Source organism: Dendrobates tinctorius, unplaced genomic scaffold (genome assembly GCF_039654945.1).
Source record: "Dendrobates tinctorius isolate UK_male_01 unplaced genomic scaffold, ASM3965494v1 ptg000208l, whole genome shotgun sequence".
Lineage (NCBI taxonomy): Eukaryota > Metazoa > Chordata > Amphibia > Anura > Dendrobatidae > Dendrobates > Dendrobates tinctorius.
In genome coordinates, this window is record NW_027361875.1 from 7,437,394 (window position 1) to 7,462,739 (window position 25,346).

The 25,346-nt window shown below is 42.2% G+C and overlaps 1 protein-coding gene across 14 annotated transcripts in view; it reads right to left on the reverse strand.

Moving 5' to 3' along the window:
- Window positions 1–4,448: 4,448 nt before the first annotated feature.
- The window catches only part of MIPOL1 (mirror-image polydactyly 1), a 606,483-nt gene continuing 585,585 nt past the window's right edge, over window positions 4,449–25,346 (reverse strand). For 13 of the 14 annotated variants that reach the window (XM_073554200.1, XM_073554193.1, XM_073554192.1 and 10 more), the window contains one exon: window positions 4,449–15,509. In XM_073554200.1, the coding sequence (XP_073410301.1) occupies window positions 15,443–15,509 (67 nt within the window). In that variant the 3' untranslated portion in view covers window positions 4,449–15,442. The remainder of the gene's footprint in view (window positions 15,510–25,346) is intronic. The other variant, XM_073554190.1, reaches the window with a different exon arrangement.

Here is a 25,346-nt window from a genome sequence, read left to right on the forward strand (position 1 = left end):
AAGAATATGCCATTATACTACTTTCTATTTGGATACGGGCATATATGTAGTTTCCGGTTTTCTTGCAATATTATTGGCTTATAAAGTGAAATGATGCTACTGGTACTTGAGAACCTTGCATAATTAAGCAAAAGATTATAAAAGATGTGACTAAAATAAAGGGGCTTAGTGATCTGCCTCGATCCTCCCGTACAGAGACCCCTGTCTCCGTGTGGTCATTTGAGTTGCTAGCAACACTGGAATAATTTGGAAATCACTGGCTCAACCGTGAAGGGTTAATTTAGCCCTCCCAAAATAACTACCTCGACACTTGTTGGAATTGCGATTCTTCTGTCTTTAATTACTCTATATTCTAGACTATTGAATGATGTTATATTGGCTGTGATTTTCAAAGAAATCCGCAAAGGACTTATGTATTTACATGAGTTTATTATTTGTTGTGTGAAATACAAACATATGAAATGGGATAATGATTATATAGTGAGCTGGGGTGTGGGGGTCCGAAAATTACTGGTTATACTAGCAGCATAGTGACCAAACTGACGTTATTGTTACCCTATAGTTGGACCTTATAATATTCATTTTTTTTGCCTATTTTGACATTTACTGTATCTAATATTTCATGGAAATTCTATGGAGCTCCTGGTATAACAGGGACTCTCATATCAGAGTTCACATCTTGAGGTTATAGTAAATTCTCATTGGTCTAGACGGGCCGCTGTCTTGTACGCAGCATCAGATTCTAATGTCATGTCTTATACACGTGTCTTGTGCAGGCTGAGAAAAAATACCTGAGATGTTTGAAGGGTATTCAGTGCCAGAGAGGAACATAATACATCGTCTTTAGAAAAGAGTTGGTTTGTTTTGGCACCGTCTAAAAAGCTAAAATATTTTAAACATTTGTTAAGTTGAAGCTTGCACATTTGAACTAATTGCACCTTTCCCAAATTCCGTCTTCTTTTCTCCTGCACACCCAATGATACGCACATGCACAGACAGCGCACAATTCCTCTGTACACATACATTTATATACACAATTTTCAACGTGCAAACTGATCGTCTGCGACCTTTGTGCATCAGTGAGAGCAGCGCTATACAGGATGACGTTTATATGGCTGTTGTGTGATTACTAATACTATATTGAGGCGGAAATGTATTCATCCTATCACAAATTATCTTTTTATTATCCTGTTACTCAACTACAATCCTTGTCTGACATTTAGTATATGGAGCCTAGACTACTAACAATTTGTGAGATCTCTAGACTTTTTCTTTTCTAAACAAGTCCTCAGCGATTTGTCCTGTGCAGAATGGTTTAGTAAAGTAATATGTATTCTCCTCTCCCTACTTAAAGTCAGCATGGACAAAACCAATTTTCTAATCTCTTTCCACCACCTCAATCAATCCCTCTGCCACCCGCAAGGTAAAAACCCTCCTCTAGTCTCACAAGTCCATTGGTTCAGGATTGGATCAGGATAGTCTTAAATTCCTCCCAGCAGGACTGTGAAGTCGGAGTTGTGGAGTCGATATAAAATGGACAGACTTCGACTTCTAAAATAGGCTCTCCATGCATGTTCTGGGACAGTGACACAGCCACGACACATGCAGCTGCGGAGCCGAACATCGGGAGTGCTCCAGGTATCCGGGTTCCCGATGCAGCTATTCAGGAAGCGTTATAGCTATTCGGATAAGGACTTATCCAAAGCTATTCGCTCATCTCTATCTAGGACCCCTTTGTTTCCCAGAACCAAAATCCAACACTTTGTGTATGTGAGTTAGGGATCTGAGAAGAGTTAGGAGATTTTACAGGTTTATGACAAGGAAATGTACAGACGGTCTATCATAATGTTTCTGAGAAGGCTTTCCGATACAATCCCCGAAGTGTCTCCAACATCTTTTCAATGGATCCCCCTCAAAGCATCAGACTCCTACCATCCAAACCTTAAAAAATAACCTACCTACTACTGTACTGTATGAGAAAACAAAAAGCAAAAAACACAAATATAACTAAAAAGTAAAAAATATACTGCAAATAATGCATAACGGTAATTATAATAATAAGGGTATTTAGTAAACATAATTTTGATCAAAATAATGTACAAGCCATCCCGCCACATCACGGCAACCCTTGTGGGACAGTCCCTACTCTAGTATTTAAAACCTTTTCACTTGCCAAGTGGCGTGAATGTGAATAAGGGTCGAGCGGCTGAACCACTAGTAACAGCTTAGGCCAGACTGGATGGCTTTCCCAGCTCAGAAAGAGGGCGGTCACACCCATATATGCACTGAATGCACAATGAAATGAATAAAAAACAAATCTGAACTGAGAAAAGTAAGTTAATGTGTATGCACAATGTAAGTGCATATTAACACATGACCATTAACCAGAGAAAACAAAAAGCAAAAAACACAAATATAACTAAAAAGTAAAAAATATACTGCAAATAATGCATAACGGTAATGATAATAATAAGGGTATTTAGTAAACATAATTTTGATCAAAATAATGTACAAGCCATCCCGCCACATCACGGCAACCCTTGTGGGACAGTCCCTACTCTAGTATTTAAAACCTTTTCACTTGCCAAGTGGCGTGAATGTGAATAAGGGTCGAGCGGCTGAACCACTAGTAACAGCTTAGGCCAGACTGGATGGCTTTCCCAGCTCAGAAAGAGGGCGGTCACACCCATATATGACCGCCCTCAGCCGCTCGACCCTTATTCACATTCACGCCACTTGGCAAGTGAAAAGGTTTTAAATACTAGAGTAGGGACTGTCCCACAAGGGTTGCCGTGACGTGGCGGGATGGCTTGTACATTATTTTGATCAAAATTATGTTTACTAAATACCCTTATTATTATCATTACCGTTATGCATTATTTGCAGTATATTTTTTACTTTTTAGTTATATTTGTGTTTTTTGCTTTTTGTTTTCTCTGGTTAATGGTCATGTGTTAATATGCACTTACATTGTGCATACACATTAACTTACTTTTCTCAGTTCAGATTTGTTTTTTATTTTTTTTACTGTACTGTATGAGTGGCTTCTACCTTCACCTACAGTATTTTTACCCTTGTAGACCGTAAATGCTCTTGAGCCCATATGTTTCTCATTCTGTATTGGTCTGTCTCTCACTTTTTTATTATTTTCCTGTATTTATAATGGAAGTTAACAATGCTCTCATTTAACTAATCTTGCACTTTCCTCCATAGAAAGACTCACCACTGAAATGAGTAAACAACTTTGGTATAGTGTGCCTACCAACTAGAAATACTGATGAGCTGAATGTCCATTTGGCTGCTACCTTCTGGATTTTCCTCCTCCTGGCTCAACTTGATTGACAGGTCTCTCCTCATTGTACAAGGGGTAAAGAGTAAAGCCCCCGTTACACACTGCGATATCGCTAGCAATATCGCTGTAAAGTCACCGATTTTGTGACGTTGCAGCGATATTGCTAGCGATATCGCTGCATGTGATACTTACCTCCGACCGGCTCCCCCGCTGGTTATCGCTGATCGCGCGAGAAGCTGCTGGACCATTCCTCGTCGGCCACTTCCTGCTGGGCTTCCTGTGGCGCCGACGAGCGACGCGTGGAGCCGGGCGGGAGGACGCAGGATCGCCGCGTCTGACAGGTAAGTAGCGACCCCCGTCCCCAGCAATGTCGCTGATGAGATCTGCCTGTGTGGCAGCTCACTAGCGACCACCTAGCGATGCACCAGCGATCCTGACCGCTTCATATCGCTGGTCGGGATCGCTGGTCCATCGCTAGGTGTAACGGTACCCTAAGATTGAATGACATCTCTCCCTGAGCTTCCCGGTGGCCAGCATTTAAATACTTTATGTAAAATACTGACCAAATACTGAACGTGTGAACGTATCCTAATTGATTAACTTGATGATCACAGGGGTTCTAATGAATTGACACCAATCCCAAGTACAGGGCTACATAGAGGACTGCCAGAGATGGTTGAGTACTGTACTCTGCTATACAACAAAAGTGTAAAGAAAAAGCGGCAAAACAGGGAGGTAGAGGAATATGAGGAGAGAAAGAGACAGGATGATGTCCGTTTCGCGTTAGTCCAACGTTTGCATTCCTCTGCCTCCCTGTATACCCTGTCCATGACCTGAAGTAAGGAATAAAAGGTTGCCATTTTTTATCGATTTTTTTTTTTTGAATGCCGTTTTTTCTTTACACTTTTGCCGTATATTGAAATTTTTTTGTTGAGCACCTGATACAATTAGATACACCGCATAGCTCTATTATATTGTCACTTTGTTAACTAAAATACTGCAAGTTTCCTGGTGCCGCTACACCTTGCCTACTTCACAGCACTCTGCTACTTCTCATCAGCCCATAGACAAAAAAAAATGGGGAGAGAGGGTATAGTTATCACACTTGATTGATAATTCTTTAAGTAAATGAAAAAAACACAACACAAACCCGGAGTTCATATGTTCAAACTTTATTTTTGGTTATGGTAATTTAGAAAATATCCCAAATAACAAAAAGGTAAAAAAAAATTGTTTCCGGACTATTAAATAGCAGACAAATGACACATGACATAAGCCAATGTACGACTTAAGGAACAGCAAAACGGTGTCCGGCAGTGATAAATAACGGTTAAACACAACGGTTTAACAACGGTTAAAATGAAATTCACATGAGATCTTTTTATTTTTTTACTCTTGTCCTATAGTGTTGCCAGTAAATGATTACCAGAACTGATACCAAATGAACTAGGTCAATTGTGATAATACTTTTCTAACAAACGGATGATAACAGGCAGGTTCATCCATCATTTAGAAAACCTACCTGTTTAGTGTCCTGTAAGGAATGTTTATAATGTTTTGGGACTACCTCAGTGGTAAATGATATGGTCGGGCTAATTATCCCTTATGTATCATTGATATAAAAGTTAATGGTGTATCCCAAGAACCACACTTGTGTTCATACATTGACTTTAAAGGTCAGCTGAAGACCATTTCAATCAAGACATGATAGACATATAGATCAACTAAAATATCCTCTGGTGCTTATATGTGTTGCCTATCTGCATAATGAAACCATATTGTAATAGAAACTAATTGATGCTCGCTTTGTTTAGCCACCCATACACATTAGATGGACACTGGCTGAATGATAGTTCGGCCGATCGTTTGGCCGGCAGCCATCTAGCCTGACACTCTCCAATGCATAGGAGCTCTCCTGTGTACTCTATTAGAAAGTCACTGCCAGACCTAAAGGATCTGCAGTCTCCCAAATCTTTATCTCCCACGACAATCAACTGTGACACATTAGACTGTTGGTCAAATCTGTCGATTTGGAAGACGTTAGGCATCAAGGCATCTCTCATACACATTAGACTATGCTGTCTAAGCAAATATGTGTAATTCCTCTTTTGGTACAGTGGTCTCAGAACACACATTTCCTTGACAACTAAGCTTGGCCACATAGTCTTCGAAATATGTTGATCATGGTGGGACATGCCACTCATCTAACAAATATGGTGGCTTATGAGATTCCCATGAAAAATAAGGGGGAAGAGTATCTGGTGTGGCGGATTACGACACCCAACACTTTTCTTGGCTGGGGAGATAAGCCACCAACAGAAATGTCTGTCTGGTAGCGGTTTATACTCCTCTCACCATTAACAATACATTCCTGCTTGACCAATTTGAGAGTGTATATGAATACAGGGAGGTAGGAAATAAGGGCTGTGGGCTAAATGAGTGTTTAGCTCCCTGGAAAAACTAAAATGGCATCTAAATAGAAAGGGTATTTATACATTTCACTTTAGATTTATCAACGGTTTCGCTAACTAGGGGATGTCAACATACAGTCATGGTTTAAAGAGTAAGAATTAGTCAGAGCCAGGGTTACCATATTTAATTAACCCACCCTTATTAAAAAAAAAACAAGTTTAATGTAGCAAAAACATTTTACATCTAAAATATATGGGGGGCTTTACAGAACCTTGGTCAGTTGGAGCAATACGTAATAAAAATGATGTCAGAGGAGAGAAAGATTTGGCTATTGGAATTTCAATGGCCAGTCATTTTATTTGGTGAGGAAATGAGCTACTGACAGTAGACTGGCAGGGGCTCTCTCATACAAACCACAAGAACACTCAGGCATGCTGAGTGTACTGCCAGCCGGATTATAGTTTGTCCACCTTTTTCTGACAATGGATCCCTATGCAATGTTCGAATGCCCGAATGATCAAGAAGTTTACATGAAAAAAAACAAACAAAAATTGATCTTTTACTGTCCAATAAGGCAGAGCTATCTGGGGGGAAGACCAAGGGTATAAGGCCCTGGTGCATCCGGCAGGGGGGCACTGTCAGGCCGCATAATGCAATGGTCCAAGTTGTCTCCCCCAGCGGCTGCATTTTGCTGCTCCTCGAACTGGAAGTCATCCGTTCTCTGAGCCAGCTGTCAAACATACAGCCGGCTCACAGAAGATGCAGCGTGCTGGTTCCCAGTGGACAACTGTACTCGTGTCGTGTCAGTTCATGTGATTACACTGATGACGTTACTCACCGGCGCACATTGGTGGTAAGTGCTCCAGTGGTGCTGAAGACATCGAAGATTAAGCGTAATGGGTGGGGGGTAGATTTACTGTGTATGTGGTGGGATTTAGTGTAATGGGGAAAGGTTTGGGGACACAAGTTTGGGAAGCAATTAAGAGACAAAAGGAGACAATATGGGGAGCGGGAGAAATTTGAAGACACAGTATGAGTAGCAAGGGTGAGGTCGGGGGCCATGTATGAGGAATCTTTGTTTCCTCATACATGCAGTATGGTGAGTGGGGGAATTGGTGTGAACACAGTATGTGAAGCAAGTGGGGGATGGGTGTAGATACAGTATAGTGAATAGGGACGAGTGCAGACAGTATGAGTAGCGAGGGGAAAAATGTTTGCGGCCACAGTATGGGGAGCGAGAGTGATAGAATGTGTGCAGACACTATATGGGGAGTCGGGGGGAGATGTGTGAGGAGGCAGTATGGAGCATAAGGGGGTAAATTAGGAAACTGAACGGTTAGCAGGGGGATTTGAGAAGAGACATTATAAGTAGGGAGGGGGAAATGTCTGAGGGGAATATTATAAGGAGACAGTATTGGGGATGAGTGAGCACAGAATTAGAGACTAAGTAGTGTGGGAGGCTAACATGGGGGAACAGTGTAATGGCACAACTAGGAGGGCACAGTATAGAGACTGGAGCCTATAAGGGAGACCCAGTGTGAGAGGACATTAAGAAGAGGGAGGGCCCAGTATTGAAAGGAGAGTGCAGTGTGGAGGGCATGTACCATAAGAGGGAGAGTTTGGGGTCATATTTTGTGCAAGGAATATAGTGAGAGGCAATTATTTATTCAGGGGCCCAGAGTAGGGCAGATGTTTTTTATTCAGGAGCATTATAGTGGAGAAAATAAGTATTTGATACAAAGCTGGTTTTGCAAGTTTTCCACCTACAAAGAATGGAGACGTCTGTAATATTCATCGTAGGTACACTGCAAGTGTGAGAGACAGAATCTAAAAAAAAAATCCAGAATATCCCATTGTATGATTTTTACATAATTAAGTAGCATTTTATTGCATGAAATAAGAATTTGATAAAATAAATATCCCGAATATCCCATATCCTCTGGAATTCGATGCCTCAACACGTCCGATTATCCACCCTTCAAACGGAACTTGAAAACCCATCTTTTCAGGAAATCTTACAGCCTGCAATAACCATTCTGCCGCCTCACCACCGCCCGAGGCGTCACCTCAAAGCCATCAGAGCTGCTGCACCCCCGACCTTCTGTCTCTTCCCCACTATCCCGTAGAATGTAAGTCCGCAAGGACAGGGTCCTCTTCCCTCTGCACCAGTCTGTCATTATAAATTTGTTTACTGTTAACGATATCTATAACTTTATATGTAACCCCCTTCTCATGTACAGCACCATGGAATTAATGGCACTATATAAATAAATAATAATAAGGAGAAGAAACAGAACTTAAGGCAGAGTTCACACGTGGCTTTTTTTCGCGTTTCCGCGGCGGTTTTAACCGCGCGATTTTGCAGCGAAAACGCGAAAAATAAGCATCCCATGCATTCCTATGGGATTCCGCAATGCTGTGCTAATGTTGCGGTTTTTACCGCGGTGGAATCGCTTCGCGGTAAAAACCGCAGCATGCTCATTAATTTTGCGGAATCGCAGCGATCCCGCACCCATAGGAATGCATTGTTCCGTTTACTTCCCGCATGTGGCTGTGCACACCATGCGGAAAATAAGCAGAACATTTGCGGATGGTACCCACGGCCCGGAGGAGAGGAGACTGTCCTCCGGGCTTTGGGTACGATATCCCTGTAAAAAAATAGAATTTAAAATAAAAAATATTGTTATTCTTACCTTCCGGCGTCCCGCGCAGCCTTCCCGTTTCTCTCCACGCTCTCGTTCCCAGTAATCCTTTGCGAAAATGCCCGTGATGGCGTCCGTTCTCGCGGGATCGCGAAGTCTCGCGGTCATTCGCGCGACGTCATCGCGAATGACCGCGAGACATCGCAATCCCACGAGAACGGACGTCATCGCGGGCATTTTCGCAAAGGATTACTGGGAACGGCTGCGCGGGACGTCGGAAAGTAAGAATAACACTATTTTTTTTTTTTTTTTTACATTTTATCTTTTACTACTGATGCTGCATAGGCGGCCTCAGTAGTAAAAAGTTGGTCACACTTGTCAAACACTATGTTTGATGAGTGTGACCAACCTGTCAATCAGTTCTCCAAGCGATGCTACAGATAGCTTGGAAAACGCTAGCATTTTGCAAGCTAAATACGCTTGCAAAATGCTAGTTTTTCTGCGGGAAAATCGCGGGAATTTAAAATGCGATTTTCCCGCGGACTAGAATTCCGGAATTCTCGCGGTAATTTCCGCGAGAGTTCCGGTACGTGTGAACTTAGCCTAAAGGTTTCTGTACCAAATATTGTTTGCAATTACAGAAGTCAGACATTTCCTGAAGTTCTTGACCAAATCTGCATACACTGCAGCAGGGATTTTGGCCCACTCCTCCATATAGATTGTCTGTAGATCTTTCAGGTTTCAGGGCTGTTGCTGGAAAACATTGAGTTTCAGCTCCCTCCATAGATTTTTTTTTATGGAGTTCAGGTCTGGAGACTGGCTAAGCCACACCTTAGTTTTCCTGGCTGTGTGTTTTGGGTCATTATCAGCCACAACTCATCTTCAATGCTCTGATGGAAGGAGGTTGTTGGCCCAAATCTCACGAAACATGACCCCATTCATCCTCCTTTCAATACAATGCAGTCTCCCTATACCCTTTGCAGAAAAGCACTCCAGAAGTATGATGCTTCACAGTTAGGACGGTGTTCTTGGGGTTGTTCTCATCCTCCTTCTTTCTCCAAACATGGCGAGTGGAGTTGATACCAAAAAGTTTTATTTTGGTCTCATCTACTACATGATCTTCTCAGATGTCTCCTCTAGATCATCCAGATGGTCATGGGTGGACTTCAAATGGGCCTGAACATGTGCTGATGTGAGTCTAGGGACCTTGCGTGCCCTACAGGATTTAAATTCCTGACTGTCAGGAACACCGCACTGCACTGGCTCACTGAGCCAGTGCACGTGTCCTGAGTAAAGCGAACTGTGCTCAAAGATACCTGTGAAGCGGGCAGCAGCCGAGTAGGTGCGTACTTCAAAGCAGCAGGACCTGAAACACGTGACTGCTGGGGGGCGTGGCCTAAACTCAAGAGAGCTAGGAGCTGCAAAAGAACTCCTAGCAGGGTAACTGCGAGACAAAGTTACCAAGGGGCATAGACAGGGAGGATAGTCAGGACGTGGCCAATGAGTCATACACAGAGATAGCTGCAAGGTACAAGAGGGGCGAGCAAAGAGTAGTCAGATCACAGGCAATGAGTCATACACAGGGACGGTAGCGAAGTACAGAATCGACAGGCAAACTCACAACGGGGAACAGAACCGGATCAGAACCATATAAACAAGCTACAACAAGGAACAGGCACAGGCACACAGAGGTCACCACACTCGGCCAAAGGCAAAAGTATTACTGACAGGGACTGGAGCTTCCCAGGGGTTTAAGAAGCTCTCCCAGAACCAACAAGAGGCCACAATAATTAACCCCAGGTGTGCAGGTCAAAACCTGCACTGAGCTCCAGACATTAACCCCTGACGTGCAGCTCAAAACCCTGCACTGGGATCATGACACTGACTGTGTAGTGTGTTACTAACTGTAGTGATTGAGACAGTAGTCCCAGCTCTCTTCAGGTCATTGACCAGGTCCATCCCGTGTAGTTCTGGGCTAATTCCTGTCCTTTCTCAGAATAATCCACGAGCAAGATTTTGCATGGAGCCCCAGACCGAGGAAGATTGACAGCCATCTTGTGTTTCTTCCATTTTCTAATAATTATGCCAACAGTTGCTGCCTTCTTGCCAAGCTGCTTGCCTATTGTTCTATAGTCCATCCCAGCCTTTATTCCCTCGGTGTCCTTAGACAGCATTTTGGTCTTGGCCATGGTGGATAGGTTGGAGTGTGATTGAGTCTGTGGACAGGTGTCTTTTATACAGGTAACAAGTTCAAACAGGTGCAATTAATACATGTAATTAGTTTTTCTTAAAGAAGCCCTCCTACTCTACACTAACAGATCTATGAGACCCAGAATTCTTGCTACTTGGTAGGTGATCAAATACTTATCTCATGCATTGAAATGCAATTTACTTATTTAAAAATCATACAATGTGATTTTCAGTTTTTATATTTTTTTAGATTCTGTCTCTCACAGTTGAAGTGTAGCTAGGAAAAAAAATTACAGATCTCTCCATTCTTTGTAGTTGGGAAAACTTGAAAAATCGGCAGTATATCAAATACTTATTTTCCCTACTGTATAATGACACTTCTATCTTTAAGGGTATCAATATGGGGATGTGCTGCACAAGACCAGAGAAGATGAAAGTCTGCAGAGAAGAGCTGTAGATGAAAAAAAGTCATCATGGAGTCTGGAGAAGATGAAAAAAAGAAAGAGAACAACTCCAATTGGAGACAACATCATCTATAAGGTACCTGGATGTAAAAAAATTTGTTTGTGATATTGACTAATTTTTATTAATGTTAGGAGCATTAAAGGGGTTGTTCAGGTTTGTGTAGAGTCTGCAGTCTTCTGAATTCTCACAGTGCACACTGCACGCTGTCCAGATTCTCTGGTGTTGGTTATTTATATACATGTGGTCACAAATGAATTAAGAGAGGCTGGACACGACTGTGGCCAGAAGTATACAAATCACATACTTGTGCTCACATGACAATTCATTAATCCTAAAGTGTCCAGTGAGTGCGCTGTGAGAATTCAGAAGCCTGCAATCACATAGTCACATAGAGTGACTGCAGACTTTTATCTCAAACCAGGACAAGCCCATCTAAGGCTGGTTTCACATTTGCGTTTTTTAGCGCTGGAAAAAAACGCATATGTGCGCATGCGTTTTTTCCCCTATATTTAACATGGGTGCGCATACCTGCGCGCTTGTAAGCGCATGTATGCGATTTTCATGCGCTGCGTTTTTTTGGGGTGTGCGTTTGTATTTTCCAGACGCAGCATGTTGCATTTTTTGGCCCTGCAAAAAAGCGCATGCGCACATATGCGCACGTTTTGCGCTAAAAATGGCCATTATAGCCTATGGATGCGCATATGTGCGCACTGGCATGCTCATGTATGCGTTTTTTTGCATATGCGTTTTTTTTTTTTTAACCATGGAATTTAGGGGTTTGGGTTAGAGTCAGGGTTAGTTAAGGGGGTTTAGGGTTAGGGTTAGGGTCAGGGTTAGGGTTGGGGTTTGGGTCAGGGTTAGGGTTAAGTATGGTTTGGTTAAGGGTTAGGGTCAGGGTTAGGGTCAGGATTAGGGTTAAGTATGGTTTTGTTAAGGGTTAGGGTCAGGGTTAGGGTTAAGTATGGTTTTGTTAAGGATTAGGGTCAGGGTTAGGGTCAGGATTAGGGTTAAGTATGGTTTGGTTAAGGGTTAGGGTTAGGGTTAGGGTCAGGGTTAGGGTCAGGGTTAAGTATGGTTTTGTTAAGGGTTAGGGTCAGGGTTAGGGTCAGGATTAGGGTTAAGTATGGTTTTGTTAAGGGTTAGGGTCAGGGTTAGGGTTAGGGTTAGGGTCAGGATTAGGGTTAAGTATGATTTGGTTAAGGGTTAGGGTCAGGGTTAGGGTTAGGGTCAGGGTTAGTAAAGTCATGGTTTGGGTAGTGTGAGGGGCCACCTAAAAATGTTGGAAAAAAACGCAAACGCGGTAAAAACGCACTAAAAACGCATACAAACGCATAAAAACGCTGCGTTTTTTCATGCATGCTCATAAAAATGCTTGAAAAAAACGCAGCAGTTGTATGCTTTTGTATGCGTTTTTTCAATGCGTTTTTTTGCGGGAAAAACGCGCTGCAAAAAAAAGCAAGTGTGAAACTAGCCTAATATATAAAGCTCAAGTGTGTGTATGTATGTATGTATGTCCGGGATTAGCATCCGCACCGTCGCAGCTACAGCCACAAAATTTGGCAGAGTCACACGTCTGGACCCCGAGAGTGTCCTAGGCTATGTTGTGAGGCGAAATTTTAACCCCGCGCGTTCCAATTCAGCAATTTTTCCTCTATCTACATAATGGGGAAAAAGAAGTGTGTTTATCAAGCCCCGCCCTTCATTATGATGTCACAATTGTTGCCACGGCGACACTGATTCATCATAGGTTGCAATGGTGACGGTTATGTCATAACGGTTGCCATGGTGATGATGATGTCATAATGGGTATATGGGCAAGGGACTATGGGATGGAGGATGTGTGATGAGTATATGGGCACTGGACTATGGGATGGAGGATATGTATGATGGGTATATGGGCACGGGACTATGGGATGAAGGATATGTATGTTGGGTATATGGGCACGGGACTATGGGATGAAGGATATGTATGATGGGTATATGGGCACGGGACTATGGGATGGAGGATATGTATGATGGGTATATGGGCACGGGACTATGGGATGGAGGATATGCATAACGGGTATATGGGCACGGGACTATGGGATGGAGGATGTGTGATGGGTATATGGGCACTCGACTATGGGATGGCGAATATATATGATGGGGGCATGGGACTATGGGATGGCGAATATGTATGATGGGTATTTGGGCATGGGACTATGGGATGGAGGATGTGATTTTCATACTTACAGTCACTTGACAGCTTATCTTCCTGATTTTCTCAGTTTTTCACTGAACATTGAGAGAATTAGGAAGAGCAGCTCATTGGAACGTGACTACGTGTGCAAATTGCATATGTGCTTATGGGGGCACCAAACTGAATTCTTGCACCAGGTGCTGGAAAACCTAGATACACCTCTGAATAAGGGGATTAGAACTGTTTTGTCGGACTGTGGTTGAGTTTCGGTGTAGGCAATATATCAAAAAGCCATACATAATAATACGATAAAGGAATGAAAAAGCAGCACAGATAAAGAAAGGGGAAAAAATGGGTGCACGCTCCCAGGCATATACCAAACCTTTAAAACATCCATGAAAAAATGGAAAGCAGCACGCCTTAAAAAATATGAAGGTGTTTATTCAGCCCTTAGGGCTATGTGCCCATTCAGTGCCAATTCAGGCAATATATCAAAAAGCCATACATAATAATAGATATAATTATCCCCCTGAAAGAACATTTATTATTACAGAATGTGGGTCAGTGAGCAGCAGCCGCACCAATGGTCCTGCTTTTCCGCTTTAGTGCTGGCTATCGGTCCAGTGTTGCCTTTCAGAATAGTTTCTGTGATACACTTAATCCAGGTATCAGAAGGTTAGAGGGTTAAGGTCAGAACTTAAGAGGCCATAAATCTCTTAAGTATATGAAGGGTTTAAAAGAAAAGATAATATAAAAGGTCACCATGTCACACACCCAACACAAAAACAAGGACAATGAGCCACCTAAAGAGTTGTTTGCACACTTAAAAAACATCTTTAAGGCTTTTATTGATGGAGATATGTCTAAGCCTGCAATATAATGCAATGAAAACTGAACAAGTGACCATTGTCCTCTGGCACATCGTAACACAGGAGGCTACATATACGCATGGAAATACAGTAAAACGCTAAATGCAAATTATACAACCTAATAAGAGGGAGGATGCTGGATAAATCTGGGCTGAACATACAGCAAATCAACGTTTTAAAGTAATATGTGAAAAGGCAACGATAACGTAACAAATGCATAAAATGTATCACTGGCAGTGTTTATATATTTATATATATATATTCCGTAAATATATTTTTTATAATGTACATGTAACTTAAAATGATAACACAAGATTTGAAATGAATATATATAGAACATATTTAGACAATGGACCTTGCAATAACTATAGCCAACCATACACATTAGATAGCGGTCAGTCGAAAGATTATTCATCCGACAGTCATCTCTGCCATACACAGGAATGCTTGTTCGGCAGATCGCTCCTGTGTTCCCTATGAGAAAGCCGCTGGCTGACATGTTGGCTGGCAGTTTATGTCAGGAAGGACAATGTGATCGGCAGTCGGAAATCGGACTTGTTAGATGGACATCTATCCTGAGCAACAGTCGGCCGGCGTCCCCATAAGACTGTGTATGGCCAGCTTAACTCTCTGTGTAGAGCTTCACATTTACAACAATCAAGTAGAATTGTAGTTCAGTTGAACAAGTATACCAAGCAATGAAATGGTTATTTTTTTCTCTTTTTACTTATTTAATATTTCCCTTAAAGGACTACTCTATTGTAATGTGCTCATTAGGCTCAAGCATCCAGTGTGGATTTTGGAGCATCTTATGGCATAGTAATCAATCCTTGGCCATATGTAAATAATGCATGTATCCTAGTGACTAAATTGATGAGCAGGTTAAACCATCAGAACTCCTTTTAGTGTCACAAAAACAATTTTTTTCTTATTATTTAATTGTTCTGATTATGGCCTTTAGCAAAGCAGGGCCATAACTAGAAGATGTCTGCGGTGCCAGGTGTTGGATGGGGCACCAGGAAGTATCTCTGACTTGAGAAATGAATATAGATAGATGACAAACACAATTTACACAAGACTTTGTTAATACTAATAACTTTAGTGTAGCTATTTAAGAATTATGATGTTTAGCTAAGACTGCAGGGTTCCCATCAACTTCTGAAGAATAGATAAGTAATGAGTTGATGATGGTGTCCATGGTCTTCATAGACTGGCCTCACTTTGAGATGTTGTACAGTTCTCCAAAGGAGTCCTATTCGCACATAGAATAAAAGCTTCTTTAGTTTAGCAATACAGGTTCTAAGTCAACAGATAAGTGAAGTTGTTATCAAGTATTTAGATACAGTAGCCTCTTTTCCATACTCAGATGTGGACCAGTCCACCGATGGTAGCATCAAATCATTGTTCGAACAGATCCTGCTCCAACCTTTTTCCGTAGGACCTCAACCAGCCGCTCCAACCTATCAAGAAATCAAGAAAGCGTTTTAGAAAACGGTCTATGCTTCACATTTCTGAGAACTACAGTTCCAGACATTATAGGACTGATAGTCGCGGGTAGAGAACAAAAAGAAAAGCAAAGAAAATGTAAAACAAGTTACAAACTACAGACTATCAGACACGTCTGGTTATTTGAGTTGATATTGCAGTATTATTTAAAAAAAACATTGGGATTGTGACATCCCAAACCTACAAGATGACCGAACTACGCATCTTTCAGCTATATATGGCTCATTCTTGCTCCTCTTGATCTTTACCATTACGACCCCTACACATCACATTCAGAAGATCTGACTTTCTGGATCTTGATACTAGGAAATGTTGGCCCTCTTCTGTGTTTCATTTTACATTAAAGGAGGTGTTGCCAGTGTGAGACATGTTGGTCAGGAGAGCAGACTGTCAGTTGTTACATGTCTAACACAGGTAATGTCCCTCCACCCTTTCAGTTATAATAACCTCTGGAGGCATATTCTCGGGGAGATCTATGTCCGGCCCATAGATCTTAACATATCATTTACATATAAGAAAAATGTGGATTTCTCTGTAATAAGATATCGGATCGCAGATATCAAGGTATCCTTTTATTCAACTTCCTATGACCTAAATGCCCATATAACTGCTTGTTGCCAGATATCATTCCTCAATCTCCATCTCCATGAGTCGCCAAGAACAAAAACCCTTTCGGAATCACTGATTTAGGTGGGACCTGCGATATCTGTTGTCCTTGCATATACTGTAAATTTGCCACTATTCATGATGTCAAAATTACTGCACTTAAAGGAACTCTATAAGCACAGAATGACTGTTCAAACCAAGTACAGGTGCTTGGTGCATTGTGGCGTGGCCAATCATTTATATGCACCTTCTCACCTGTTTATTTTCCATCTATCCCCTCCCTTGTCTGGCTCTATGAAGAGCTGTCAATCAAAAAAGAGGAGGGTGGAGATAGAGTGAAAACAAGCAGGTGGGAAGGTGTATGTAAATGATTAGTGTGAACTGTCATTCTTTGTTGACAGAGTCCCTTTAAAGATGTCTGTCAACACAAAATGGCTGTTCAAACCATGTACAGATGCTCGGTGCACCCTTGGTGTGGCCAAACAGTTCAGCGCACCTTCCCACCTGCTCGTTTTCCATCAATATCCACTCTCCACTTCTATAACTGCCAGCTCTGGCTATACAGGATCCAGAAGAGGATGGAGATAGATGGAAATCAAGTAGGTGGGAAGGTTCACTGAACGGTTTGGCTACACCAAAGGTGAACCGAGCTCATGTGCTTCGTTTGAACAGAAATTTTGTTCTGACACAATTTACACATGGTCTTGATGACATCACTACAATTGAGAGACACCAGAGGGGGGTTATGACATTATCCGAATCTCTGTTCAGCCATTGGCCACGTATCATCAAAGCCTCTCGTTTCACCATAGAAGATATTGCCAAAAAGGTTGCAACATTTGTAAAGTGCAATAATTTAGCGTTAACTTCGGATACGTGGCTCCCAAATGCAAGGAGATCTATGTTAGTTACACACTCGGCTAATATTCATTATGTGGGGTATTGTAAGGAAGGAAAACAGTCCAGATGGAAACATCCTCACATACCTTACCCTGACGAGTGGCGTACATTATGGCTTGTGCAAGACATATGGAAGATGTGCGCTTGGGAATGGCAGTTCTATAAAACCGGTTTAGTCACTTTCACTGTGGTAAATGGAAATACATAGCAGTGCCTGAGGCTATCAGAAGAGTCCGGGTTACAGGGAGGATACGCGTAAAACCGGCAGCAATATGCAGATGTTCTTGTGCACATACTGCCATTTGCTCAATGTCCCTTAAACTTAAAGGCAAGGGAAAACCAAATAACAACCAAAATCTACGCATTACTGAGATGAAGCATTCACTAGAGAACTTTACGTTTAACTAAAATGTAGGTTTTTTTGTATATGTGAATTCTCTAGTGCCACACAAATAAATTCCAGTTTTTCCATTTTTTAATATACTTTGGGGCAGATCTACTAATGCAACAAAATTTGGGGTTAATGTCACATCACGTTTTAAACATATTTTTTATGCTTCATATCAAGATAAACTCAATTCCCCAACGTGTGGCAAAAATAAGATGCTAAAAAAAAAAAATTGGTGCAAAGTAGGCCAACCAGTAAGCAGGTGATGTGATGATAAGATGTTTTTTTCATGTCCAACATTCCCAAGCGGTGTATGGACCGCGATATTCAGACTTTGCCGAGGGTCTTCTGATCCATAACCATGCATGTTGGATGTGTGAAACCGGCCTTGGTGACATTTTGTGACACGTGTGCCTAGTTCATACTCTAGCATGAGCCACTGTGATATATTTCTCGATTTTCAGCCTCTGTAATCTGGTTTATACTTTAAATATGGGACAGTATTAGTAAATCTGCCCCTTTTCTATTCCTTCCACTTTCTCTGCATAGTTTGATTAAAGTAAACCTTTTGATATACCAAGTAGCACAAAACCTGTCCTGGTCATTTCCAAAACAGATATCTGAATATGATCTACACGGTTTGTATGAATATATTTGTGGATCAATGGAAATACGTTGCATATATGTTCTGGATTAGGCACCCCCAGAGAAATGGATTAGGCAATTTCTACCAGTTTTCTGGTAAAAAAAAAAAAAAAAAAAAAAGTTGCAAATTTTGCTAGTTTTTCTAAAAAAACTCCTTTCAATACGCCAGTCGTAGGAAATTTCCCCTTTTGCAACTATGTAGTTGCCCATCATATCTAAGAATTAACCTACGTGGGTGGGGGGACAGCTGAGAACTTCTGCAAATAAAGACACATTCCAAAAGTGTTTACCCCGTATCATAGACACGTGTGAGTTCGGAGCCTGGGGTCACCAAGTGGTGCTGAATGACATGTCGTGACAATATGTAATGGTCAATGGCACATGTCTTACTTTCTTATTATTTGTTTCATACTTCTGCAATGCTGATCTCTTGCAGAGATTGGCACAGGACGATATAGCATTTAATTAAGTTTGTGCTTGTGGGGTGGAGAGAGGGCAGGATCATAATGGAAAGAAGTATCATCATGTCCACCATAGCCGTTGCTCTACTAGGTGTGGCACACTTATATGTGCACTGCTCAGGCTGGCACGTTTGGGCAATGATATGGGCACTTCTGTACCCACTACCTACTCCATGAGCATTATTATGTCATCGGAGCTTTCCTGTAGCCAATGGTTGGCACACCATCATTCATAATTGTGTGGTGGATGCAATGGTAGAGGATTGCCAGAGGGATTTACAGCCCATGCTTGGGTGCCCAGCATAATATATAGTTTTGAGCTTCCTGGTGAAATCCGGTACAACCAATAATTATTTCCTGATACCCCAGGGGTGGATGTCGAATATAACCAAGTCGAGTGGTAACTATAAGGGGTGTAGAGGAGGAGGAAAGATTCCTCTGCAAGATGAAATGAGCATATAAGTGACGGAAGGTTGATAGCACACCTCGTTACAGCTTTTGCACTGGGTCCCAGGAACTTTAGGTTCTGCTCTAAAGATGCAAAAACAGTGGATTTTCTGTTGACTATTCGCTTGCAGAAAATCCACTGAGACTTACTTGCCAGCAATGTGCATCAGATTTTAAGAAATTGCTGCAAAATATATCCACTGCCAGGAGCTGCGGGTGTGAGGACCTGAGCACGACAAATTAAGCTGTAGATATAGGAGCGAGTTTTGTGCTTTACTATGCAGAGGGTGAAAAGTGTGGATTCCCTGTGTTTTCTTCGGAATGGCATTCACACGAGTGTATACTGCTGTAGTTATCACTGTGGGACCCCTGCTGCTGGGAATCCGCAGCAAATACGTTCCATGGGAACATAGTCTTCAATTTTTTTTTCTCCGCACCCGAGTAATCAGTGCGATATTAATCCCACAAGCAGCGGCGTAACTACAAAGTTATGGGCCCCGGGGCGAACTTTCAAATGGGCCCCCCCATGCCAAAATATACGCACATCTCCGCTCCGTACACCTCGTACACATGCGGCTCCTCTCCGTACACCTCGTACACACGCGGCTCCACTACCTACTCACGCGGCTCTGCTCTGTACATCTTGTACACACACGGCTCTGCTCCGAACACCTCATACACATGCGGCTCTGCTCCGTAAACCTCGTATACACGCGGCTCTGCTCCGTACACCTCGTACACACTGTACACACGCAGCTCTGCTTCGTGCATCTCGTACACACGCGGCTCTGCTACGTACACCTCGTACACACGCGGCTCCTCTCCGTACACCTCGTACACACGCAGCTCTGCTCCGTACATCTCGTACACACGCGGCTCCGCTCCGTACACATACAGCTCTGCTCCGTACACCTTGTACACACACGGCTGCGCTCCATACACCTCGTACACACACGGCTCCGCTCCGTACACCTTGTACACACACAGCTCTGCTACATTCCCCCTGTAAACCCTCCTGACCCCACACAAAAACTTTACCTCATCCATCACTATGACAACCAGCACAGCAGAGTCCTGCAGACACAGAGGATCCTGATCATGTGACCCTTGACTCCTCCCCTCCTGTGACCTCATCACAGGTCCTGTGCGCACAGAAAAGAACAGCCTAGGTCGTCATTGCAGGCTGTGGAGGGCAGCGGTGGGTCTATCTGGGAGGGCGAGGATGGGGCACATGGGGGGGCGTGGCAGCTCAGTGCAGTGCAGAAAGAATAGACTCCCGGGCGGGACACGGGGGGGGGGGGGTCAAAAATGGGATTGTTGGGAGATATCATGGTCTGACCTGCCGGGCCCCTGACTTCCCTCGAGCCCGGTCGCAGTGGTGACTGCTGCAACCGTGGTAGTTACGCCCCTGCCCACAAGGTTTTACAGACCTCATCATCCTTGTCCACATTGGGTCTCACAATGTAGATTCTCTATCAGTATGTCTTTGGAGTGTGAGAGAAAACCGGAGAACCCAGAGGAAACCCACACAAACGAGGGGAGAACATACAGACTCCTTGCAGATGATGTCCTATATGTAATGGACCCGTATTGGTTATGGTATCTTTTTGCGGCATACTCCGGTGTCTAGCAGCTAATTTCTTATAGACCCCATTCTTCAGCCTCTTAACATTTACCTTCCTTCCATTAAGGATCTCTTATGTCGGGTATCAACAGTCTGAAGAAAGCAAAGAACAAACACATGCGCAGTTCTCTCTCCCCAAGACAAATCTTAGATGCCTTTAGCATGGCCTTCAATAGTCAGTGCAAAGTTCTGAACTACCTGTCGGAGGACAACCTCCATGTCTGTTCATATTACTTGTGATATCTCTGCCGGTGAACAGGCCTGTGGTTACATTAATTAACGGGTAGCCATAGGGCAAATGAATGACTAAATATAAGGTCTAGCTTATTTCCATAGAAATTAACTGGGAGACGCCTGTAGCAGTAACAGTTTATACAAATACTTAGAGCATGCAAATGACGGGACATCCCTGGCTCTGTGACAGAAGCCGTCCGCCCTACATCTTATAAGATGGCCTGAAATTACACTCGGATTGTGCCCACGCAGCACCAACCTTATGTTACACAGACTATAGACTGTAGTCGCTCAATGCTCCTGAACCATCTTTTTGATAAAATATATGTAGAAGGCAAAAAAAAAAAAAAAATATTAGGCCACGATCACACAATCAGTATTTGGTCAGTATTTTACATCAGTATTTGTAAGTCAAAACCAGGAGTGGCACAATCAGAGGGAAAGTATAATAGAAACACATCACCACTTCTGTATTTATCACTTATGGTTTTGGCTTACAATTACAGATGTAAAATACTGACCAAATACTGATCATGTGAACGCGGCCTTAACCATACCTCGACTTTGAAAGATAATGGCCCCCTCATGAGCCACAAATAATACGATGTCCCCACAGCATACACACACTGCTTTGCTACATTAACACACAACTATGCTTCATACTTGCACATACCTTGCCTATGTGTCTTACTCCTCACCTCTAGAGATGAGTGGATTTGTTTGGTTTTTGTCCCCGAATCTAATTTTGACATATTTGTGTAACATTAGAACGCTATTCGTGCCGAGTGTATGTTTAACGATCGGTTCCAAAAATATTAAGTAATTTCTACTCCTATTGACTCTAATGACGTTCGGCTGTGTTCGCCGAATATTGCAAAAGTAATATTCAATGCTGATCGTATTCGGAACTGTATCTGAACAATTGGCTCATCTCTACTCACCTCCGCTGTCTAGTCATGTGGCATAAAGGTCCTGGCAGGTCCATCGGTCTATTTGTAGATCTGAAGCCTCTGTCATTCCAGCTCTATTCTCCAATCCAGCGCTGCTGCCTTCTGCTTGACTGACTTCAGGCAAAAAAGCCATCAGGTGTGCAGGAGGAGCTGGGTGGGAAATGGAGCTGGAGTGACATAGACTTCCAGTCTACCATTGCCCTTCAGACTTATCTGCATATCTGTTCAAGCACTGATTTCTCAGTAACAAAGAAACTAACCTGGCCATGTACCGTAAATATACAGTGGGTACAGAAACTATTCAGACCCCTTTAAAATTTTCATTCTTTGTTTCATTGCAGCCATTTGGTAAATTCAAAAGAGTTCATTTTTTTTCTCATTAATGTACACTCTGCACCCCTTCTTGACTGAAAAAAACCCAGAAACGTACAAATGTTTGCAAATTTATTAAAAAAAAAATGAAATATCACATGGTAATAAGTATTCAGACCCTTTGCTCAGTATTGAGTAGAAGCACCCTTTTTAGCTAGTACAGCCATGAGTCTTCTTGGGAATTATGCAACAAGTTTTTCCACACCTGAATTTGGGGATCCTCTGCCATTCTTCCTTGCAGATCCTCTCCAGTTCCGTCAGGTTGGATGGTGAACGTTGGTAGAAAGCCATTTTCAGGTCTCTCCAGAGATGCTCAATTGGGTCACAGAGTTGTTCTGAAGCCACTCCTTTGAAACTTTAGCTGTGTGCTTAGGGTCATTGTCATGTTGGAAGGTGAACCTTCAGCCAAGTCTGAGGTCCAGAGCACTCTGGAAGAGGTTTTCATCTAGGATATCTCTGAACTTGGCCGCATTGATGCTTCCTTCAATGGCAACCAGTCGTCCTGTCCCTAAAGCTGAATAACACCCCATAGCATGATGCTGCCACCACCATGTTTTACTGTTGTGATTGTAAAGGGCAGGTGATGAGCAGTGCCTGGTTTCCTCCACACATATCGCTTAGAATTATCACCAAACAGTTCTATCTTCGTCTCATCAGACCAGAGAATCTTATTTCTCATAGTCTGGGAGTCCTTCATGTGTTTTTTAGCAACCTCTATGCAGGCTTTCATAGGTCTAGCACTGAGGAGAGGCTTCCGTTGGGCCACTCTGGAATCAAGGCCCGACTGGTGGAGGGCTACAGTGATAGTTAACTTTGTGGAACTTTCTCCCATACTCCTTACTGCATCTGTGGAGCTCAGCCACAGTGATCTTGGGGTTCTTCTTTACCTCTCTCACCAAGGCTCTTCACCCACGATTGCTCACTTTGGCTAAACAGCCAGGTCTAGGTAGACTTCTGGAGGTCCCAAACTTCTTCCATTGAAGGATTATGGAGGCCACTGTGCTCTTAGGAACCTTGAGTACTGCAGAAATTCTTTTGTAACCTTGGCCAGATGTGTGCCTTGCCACAATTCTGTCTCTGAGCTCCTTGGCCAGTTCCTTTGACCTCATGATTCTCATTTGGTCTGACATGCACTGTGAGCTGTAAGGTCTTATATAGACAGGTGTGTGCCTTTACAAATCAAGCCCTATCAGTTTAATTAAACACAGCTGGACTTCAATGAAGGAGTAGAACCATCTCAAGGAGGATCACAAGGAAATGGACAGCATGTGACTTAAATATGAGTGTCTGAGCAAAGGGTCTGAACACTTATGACCATGTAATATTTTAGTTTTTCTTTTTTAATAAATATGCAAACATTTCTACATTTCTGTTTTTTTCAGTCAAGCTGGGGTGCATTAATGAGAAAAAAAAAGTCCTTTTTTGAATTTACCAAATGGCTGCAATGATACAAAAAGTGAAAATTTAAAGCGGTCTGAATACTTTCCGTACCCACTGTATTACTGGACTTATCTTTGAAAGTGCTATATGCTCATATAAATAGTTTGAGGGGTGAATGCTGCTGCCAGATTCCCTTTTTAAAAATGATTTCTGTAAGTAAATCTTTGTCTGGAACCTTTCTCATACACTTTGAGGCTCAAAGGGTGTCACACTGACATAATAATAAGGACCAGTTTTCAGCCTCAACAAAGAAAAAGTAGGAGGAAATACATCACAAGAGGAAATTTTGAAGACATGTTGGCTTGTGGCTGCGTACTGGCTATTTGCGACAAACTTTCGCATGATGTTTGTTAACTTTGGAGAATAATTTTTCAGGAACGTTCTATCCTTACAATGGATAAACCACGTACCCTTCATAGTCTATGGGGCTGTTCACATGTCTCTGTTGTTTTGCAGACCGTATGTCACCAAAAACCAAAATAAGCCATTGTTATTTGATCTAAAATATATATATATATATATATATATATATATACATACATACATAGGAAATAGTATTGTTTCGCCAGCGATCAGTCCAATGGCAGGGTAAAATATAACTTATTTTTCCATTAAAAATGTTTTTTCAATAACAATTTTGCATATAGTCAATCCCTTTTGGACGACATGTTTCAACACTACATGTGTCTTCCTCCAGGTCCCTTTTACGGCTTTCTGTCATAGAGGCGCGGTGGATGCGAGAATACCCCGAGACTTTGACTCACCTCAAAGTCTTGGGGTATGTTCACAGCCACCGGTGACTGAAGCCGCGCCTTTATGAATGAAAGCACACTAACTGAAAGCTGGAAACTTAATTTCCTCCCGGTAGCCAGGGTTTCAGTGTGGTAGCCAGGCATCTTTAGAATGATATTAACCTGCAGATTAACCCCATGCATGCTACTTAATAGCGTTTGGAGACATGGTTTGGTTCTTTTTAAACAAAACTATATGCTACAAAAGTGTACAACTTTATGAACCCAGAAAACAACCCAAAATAAAGGAAAAAATTCACTCCGACAAATATTACCATTCACTGACTGCAAGCAGATATTTGGACAAGGGTGAATAAAACACAAAGTGACTGAAAAATATGATAAACTTTTGACAATTTTACGTCACTTGCTAATATCACATCTTCTACTTGTAATTTCACATCAAGTCGACGGGTCTCTGCATACTCTGACCAAAAGCTTTTATCCGAGGTTGTTAGCAGCTAACATCCAAATCATCCAAAGAGGAGGTAGCAGAAGGGGTTTTTTTTTTAACTTCTTAAAAAAATCTATATGACAGCTAAAAGATCTTGACATTTAGCAATAAGGTTAAATTACATTTAACAAATAAAAATGCAGCAAAGATCACAGCCATCCGAGACTCCGGAGAAGTCTGCCAAGTTTTACAAACGTCCCTTCTACTTTGAGCAGATTAGTTTTCTTAAAGTCTAACCCCTATTGAAAGTCGTCCAGGGGCTCCGCGTGCCTCTGCATGTACCTGGATTTCATGTATAGAAATAAAATGTATAAAAAAAATGCAAACCATTAAACCTCAGCATAGCACTTGGCCCAAAAAATGTCAATTTTTTTTTTCTTCCTTTTGGCTTTTGCCGTTTCTTAATCTCTGTTCCGCTTCACTGCAAATTCCATCAGTGCTTTTTTTTTCTCTGCCAGTTCATTTAATCCATTTTTTCA